The sequence below is a fragment of the Mesitornis unicolor genome, unplaced genomic scaffold (genome assembly GCF_000695765.1).
Source record: "Mesitornis unicolor isolate BGI_N332 unplaced genomic scaffold, ASM69576v1 Scaffold46420, whole genome shotgun sequence".
Taxonomy (NCBI): domain Eukaryota; kingdom Metazoa; phylum Chordata; class Aves; order Mesitornithiformes; family Mesitornithidae; genus Mesitornis; species Mesitornis unicolor.
In genome coordinates this window covers 1-6,360 of record NW_010159774.1, presented here as the reverse complement: position 1 = coordinate 6,360, position 6,360 = coordinate 1, and the positions used below count along the sequence as shown (strand labels likewise).

General features: G+C 39.2%; 1 protein-coding gene across 1 annotated transcript; it reads left to right on the top strand.

Moving 5' to 3' along the window:
• Positions 1-1,156: 1,156 nt before the first annotated feature.
• Positions 1,157-5,676, top strand: LOC104534174 (TBC1 domain family member 9-like). The gene is made up of 5 exons (XM_010187827.1): positions 1,157-1,219; positions 2,484-2,570; positions 3,478-3,552; positions 3,691-3,791; positions 4,737-5,676. Exons 1-5 carry the CDS (start codon positions 1,204-1,206, stop codon positions 5,460-5,462), a joined length of 1,005 nt encoding a protein of 334 aa, XP_010186129.1. The 5' UTR covers positions 1,157-1,203; the 3' UTR covers positions 5,463-5,676.
• Positions 5,677-6,360: the final 684 nt, after the last annotated feature.

Below are 6,360 nucleotides of genomic sequence, written 5' to 3'. Positions count from 1 at the left end.
GTTCTGTGATTCTGTGATTCTGTGATCTGAGGATGGGGAGAGGAACAAGCCTACATGTGTCACCAGAGATCCTGTGCCCTGAATCGTATTTTGGTGAATGCATCCTTAGCTGTTGCTGGAGGACTCAGAACTGCAGCCCATTCTGTGCTTTGGTTATTTTGTGTCGCCTTTAGCAGGAGGGTACATTGTGTACCCTGAGTGCATAACCTAAGACAGTCTCACCAGAAGAGAAAGCATTATATGCACGATGTCGTAAACCAGATAGGAATATACGGAGATTTTGTGCTGAAAAAGGACCAAGTTGAAAGCAAAATGGCTAATGTAGATGCATTCAGTTCTTTAGCCTGACATCTGTATTTATTGCAGTCTTAAGCTTTACAGCAGGCTGTGATTGCTAGTATTTGCCAGACCACACTTAGATGTTTACATAGCAGAAGGTGAAACAAATCTCTCCATAACCTAATTGATGGAGGTTAATTCATTTGTTTATGAATTATATGTCATAAAAAGTATGATTTATGAAGAAGTCTGACTATCAGTTATTTCAGTACTTTAAAATTAACTAATATCAAGTTAATTAATTTGAAGGAGGGTCTACAATAGACTGCTTGGATTTCATACAGCTAATTTTAATGAAGGCCAGAAAGAAGTAAGGGTTGAGATGGATAGATCACTAGAAAATACTGCCTGAACATCAGTTTAGCCTGTGGTTAAGATGTGATAAATGCTGTTTAATTTCTCTCTTTGGTAAATATCTTATTCTAATCCATGTGATGTTATTATTGGATCCTCAGATTAGGAAGTTTGAAGTCCACACAAAAAAGGTCGTCTTAACTTTCAGCTGGAGGCCTTTCTGAGTGGTAATGTGATGATCATATTCTATTTTTGAGGGTTGTAAAATCAACATTTAATGAAGGACCTATGGTTGAAGTACAAAATTCAGAGTAAGGTAGTCTGTGTTCTCTTGCTATTTCTGCTGCAGACCGTATGAGTGTAGAAGTCAAGTGACTGCCTAATGAGCTCAGGCTGTAAAGGGAGTGTTCAGTGCTTCCCAGAATGAATGTAACAGCTTCTGAAATGTAATATTGTAGCAATAATAAATAGAATGGCATTGAATGCTGAGTATTAACATACTGTATATAATGCTGTATAGGTGCAGCATGCCATGGAGATCTTACAGAGAAGCTGAAACTACTGTATAAAATGCATGTTTTGCCCGGTAAGTAAATGATACTAAAAGAGCTGTCATCTTGTTGAGAACAGAAATTTGGAAGAGTTGTTTATCACTAGCTTTCCCTATTAAAAAGTAATTTGTGGGAATTATTTTAGCTGTTTATGCAGCCGTAAAACAAGAGCTTCTACCTTGAGATGTGGATTTGGAAAGTCTGAAAGCACACATGCAACCCTCTGTTGTGCCTGTTACAACCAGGCCATTTATGTGTCTCTTGCCTGTTTAGCTGGGGTTGGTAACTTCCCCCATGCATAATAAATGCAGTGTTCTTCAGTGTTTGTTACCATAATGTGCTTTATTTAACAGTAAAGCTAGCTTGAAATGTTCCTCCATGCCTTGGCTACTCGTTTCTGTTTCCAGGCTTGGCTCCCCCTCTGGGCTGATACAGCTGTTTGCATAGGGAAGCTCTTTGTTTTAAAATCCAAATTGCTTCATGGATATGTTTTCCAGGGAGCTGTATAAACTGTTGGACTCAGCTAAGTGAGAAAGGCAGTTTAGGGTGGAGAGGGGATGGAAACATCTCAAAACAGTTTTGCCCCTGATTAAAATGTTGTCCTGGAGCTATATCTTCCTTGGCTTGTCACACATGTGCCATTACAAACCTGTTACTCTCCTCACTGAATCTATGATTTAAGTATGTTGCAGCAGTTTGGGTTGTTTAATTCATGTGCATGTTTGCATTCTCTGGTAAAGATATCTAAAATCTGTGAGAGGACATTCACCTCCATTTGCTTTGAACATGTGTCCCTGATTGCTTCCAGATGGATTTGCTGGAGGTAGGCTTGAGTAATTCACTAATTTAACTGGAAAAAAATACAGTTCTGTTGAACTACAGTGGAAGAGATCTATCTCAAGAATGCAACTTCTGGTATCTGGGGACTGGTAAGTTCATACCAAATCATGACAGACTATATCCAGCTAGGAAAGGGTTCATACCCTGCTTTAGGACATGCTGAGCTGCGCTGAAGAAAGTAATGGAAGTAGACATGACAAGATGGGCAAGGCAGCCTCTGAAGGCAAACAGCACCTTGTTATGCAGACAGTATTGGATGTCAGGGAGGAGACAGTGAAAAGGTAGTGCTAGGTCCAGTTGCTCATCTCCCGTGAGCTGAAAAGAGATGATTCCTTACCCCTCGCATCCTCACATTTTTACTTTTAGAAACTGATATTCTAGATGTATCACTGGAAATATGTTCTAGTTTTTAATTAAAGGGTGGAATTTTTAATGAAAGAATTTTATTACATTGCTTAGATCCATCCCCTGAGCAAGAGGAGCCAGACTCTGCTTTTGAAGCTACTCAGTACTTTTTTGAAGACATCACACCAGAGTGTACACATGGTAGGCATCTTTTGTCTTGGGCTTGAAAAGATGAGGTAATGCATTTCATACATCATGTCTTTTTAGGAAGCTACTTTCTAATTGGATTAAACTTTGTAAGTGAAGTATTGTCTGTAAAAAGAAGTATGCAGTCTTTGTATATATTTTGATAATCTTAGGTGCAGGCATGTGTACACGAAGAACTCCCCTGGATTATGCATTGCAGAAGTACTCTCAGAATAATGTCCTCAGTGTGCTGCAACAGAGTGTAATTTTGTGATAAGTGCAGCACGCACTCACCTTGATGGTGAATGAGAATAAATATGTTGGCTTTCAAGACATATTTGGATCAGAACATAAAATATTCTAAAAATCTGAAGCCGAAAAGATAAATCAAAATGTAGTTCAGCAGTTTGAAATCTTTTGTGCCCTAATGAGAACCTGAGTCTCATCTCTATTGTCTTAAATGGCATTCTCTTTCTTGAGATATTTGATGTTAAGTTTCTCTCTGGTTCAAGGAGAATATTGCCCATCCTTGAGATTACAGGAGGAAGGAAAGTTGTTTGAAAATACAGATAAGAATTGGTAGACTAGAGATTGCAATTTTAAATCCTGATAGACAAAAGAAGATGTACTAATATAATCACCAAACATATATCAGGCTAGAAGCTGTTTGTGTTGCAGTCACACAGGGTAATCATTGTACTACACAAACAAAACCTAAGATGGTCCCTAAGTATTTTTATTATTAATTATATGGAATTTGTCAGCAGATTTAAGAACAAGCAAAAACCATTATTTAGTCCTATCCTTTTTACTCTGCATATTCTGCAGTATAAACACTTTATTTTGCACTGTACATGTGAAAAGTATATATGTATCTAAAACCACACTGATCTCTCTCTCCCCCTACTCCTCCACTTCCTAGTTGTTGGCCTAGACGGCAGGAACAAACAAGGAGTAGATGATGGGTTTGTTACAGTGAGTCTGAGAACAGACAAAGGTATGCATGATGTCTCCATTTGAATTACATCTTTCATTTCTTGTAAAGATGCTCCTTTTGAAAATGGAAAAAAAAATACTAATTTAAGGTTTCTGCATGGACTTTTGCTGTATCTCTGCGTAATTTGTTGACAAATAGGCAAGAAGAGCTCACAAGAGAATCGAAATTATCTGAGAATGTGGAGCCAAGAGAATAAATCCAAAGCAAAAAATGCAAAGGAGTTGCCCAAACTGAATCAGGTACTTGTGCTGAAATTTACTTATTTTTCATAAACTTTCAACTTTCTTCACATACCTATAAACATTCAATACATCAACACTGAATAAAAGTTTTCTCTTGAGGCAGATACTTTTTTACCAAAGTAGCAGTCAGCTGATTACAGAAGTTAGCTGTTTTCAACGTACTGTAACTGGCATTCAGCTCCCCAAAAGATCCAAAGAATGAGATACACACATACAGGAATGATGAAACATTATTTTGATCTCTAGACAAAGGGTGATGTGACACTGAATATCACCAGCTGGCACACAATGCCCAATGCACATTACCTGAAAGATGCATTTTGTGTTTTGTAGTTTAAACTGTGAGTTTCATTCCCCTTTAGATCCATAGCAGCTAAGGAGGAGACCCACTGGGACAACTGTTCCCTCCAGAGAATATAGGGAACGTTTATTCCTTGTAGAACAATACCTCTTACTTAAGGTGGCCCTAAGCAAAACTTCTTCCTATTTAATTTGTGAATTTTGAATTCCAAAAGTCTTGCATCCTGCTGCGTTGCCACTATCAATTACAAGAGGTTTATTCTTTCATTTTTTATTACTTCTCATTAGCTTTCAGTCCCCTAGTTATACTTAACATCCTTCCCACAAGAAAATCCATCAAAATGTGTGCTGTCTCACTGCTCACCCTCTGTTGCCCTCCTGTGGCTGCAGAGGAATAAACTTGTCATATGTTGGAAGAAACATCCAACAGTTTATTCTGAATAGCTTTGAGAGAGGCAACACATCTGGCTGCTCTCTCATAGAAAATGCTTTCTAGACTGCACCCAGAATATTTCCAATTTCAGTTTAATCACGTAAACTATTGTGTTGTACCTCTATTCCAGACTTTTAAAACTGATCTACTAGATCTCAGTCTGATTTGTTTCAAGCTCTCTCATTAATGTTTCTTCCCTCTGTGTTTAGGGGCAGTTCATTGAACTGTGCAAGACAATGTACAATATGTTCAGTGAAGACCCCAATGAACAAGATCTGTACCACGCTACCGCTGCTGTGACAAGCTTGCTTTTGGAGATAGGCGAGGTTGGTAAACTCTTCTCTGTGCAACCCACAAAAGAGGCGGACAGCAGCAGTAACAGTTGCAGCAAAATTATTCAGAGTGAGCTGTTTCAGAAGAAGGAGAACCAGCAGTACCCTCTTGAGCAGCACAAGCCATTCCAAAGCAGCCTTGTCACCAGTGACGAGGAGGCCATTTGCACCGACACCACCCTGGGCATGCAGATGGAAGACATTAAGCTGGAAGACTCTTCTCCCAGGGACAACGGAGCCTGTTCCTCTATGCTCGTTTCTGATGATGATACAAAAGATGACAGTTCCATGTCTTCCTACTCAGTACTGAGTGCAGGTTCACATGAAGAAGAAAAGCTGCACTGCGAGGACATCGGCGAAGACACCGTTTTGGTACGGAGCAACCACACCACTTCTCTTCGGAGAAGCACTAGCATTGACAGAGACTGGGCCATTACCTTTGAACAATTTTTAGCTTCCCTTTTGACTGAACCAGCACTGGTTCGGTATTTCGACAAGCCTGTGTCCATGATGGCTAGAATTACTAATGCTAAAAACGTAAGGATGATGGGTAAACCTATAACCTCGGCCAGTGACTATGAAATCTCTACTATGTCGGGATAAATGGCAGTCGGGTTTTTTATTTATTTTTTTTTATTATGTATTTATTAGTATCTGGCATAGGCCCTGATATTTTCAAAATATGATTGTTTTCACTAATGTGAAAATGTTGGGGTGCAAGCTTAACTATCTTGAAGTATAATCACTCTTTCTGTGGGAAATGTTACACAAATGCAAATTGTATTCAAAATACAGAAAAAAACCCAGTTGTTGGTGAAGTGTGTGTATTATTAACCTTACTGTCACTATAAAATGGTAAAGATTAGTTCTTGATTTCTAATCATAAACTTAATGCTGATATTTATGTGCATTTTTTAAATAGACATATATAGAGATCTGATTCTTGGAAAAAAAAATTCCTTTGCAGGAAGCATCTAAAATTTAAAGGGACGCTGTCAACCTGAAGAGGACCTCAGGTTAAATTATCCTTCAACATCCCTGAAGGATAATTTTATTTCCTTTAACTTTTTTTTAAGAAGATAATGGTTTTTAATGTAGGCGCTTTTTTAAAAAAAATATATATGAAAAATAACTTCCGTGACATCTACCTGGCTCCTAAGTTGGGCTGCTTGAGAATGGTACAATCAAACAAAAGTGAGAAGTCCATCCCAAGCGTAGCTGGCACGTCAGGCAAGTGTGGTGAGATGTGCTGATCTCTGCTCTGGCAGGAGGCAGAGCCCATTTGCTTTTCCCTGGGCTCAGCTGCCTCTGGCTGCACCAGACCCAGCAGAGAGGGAGCCCCTTCCCAGCAGTGGCCACCAAGAGAAGGTGTCCAGCATGGCCCTGCCTGGAGCTGTGTTCTCACCAGTGGACTTGCAAGCTCTGCTGTTGTGCTCCAAAGGCAGCATATGCAGGTCCCAAAACAGATTGGTAGAGTCCCTTTTTGAAAAACTAAAGCTGT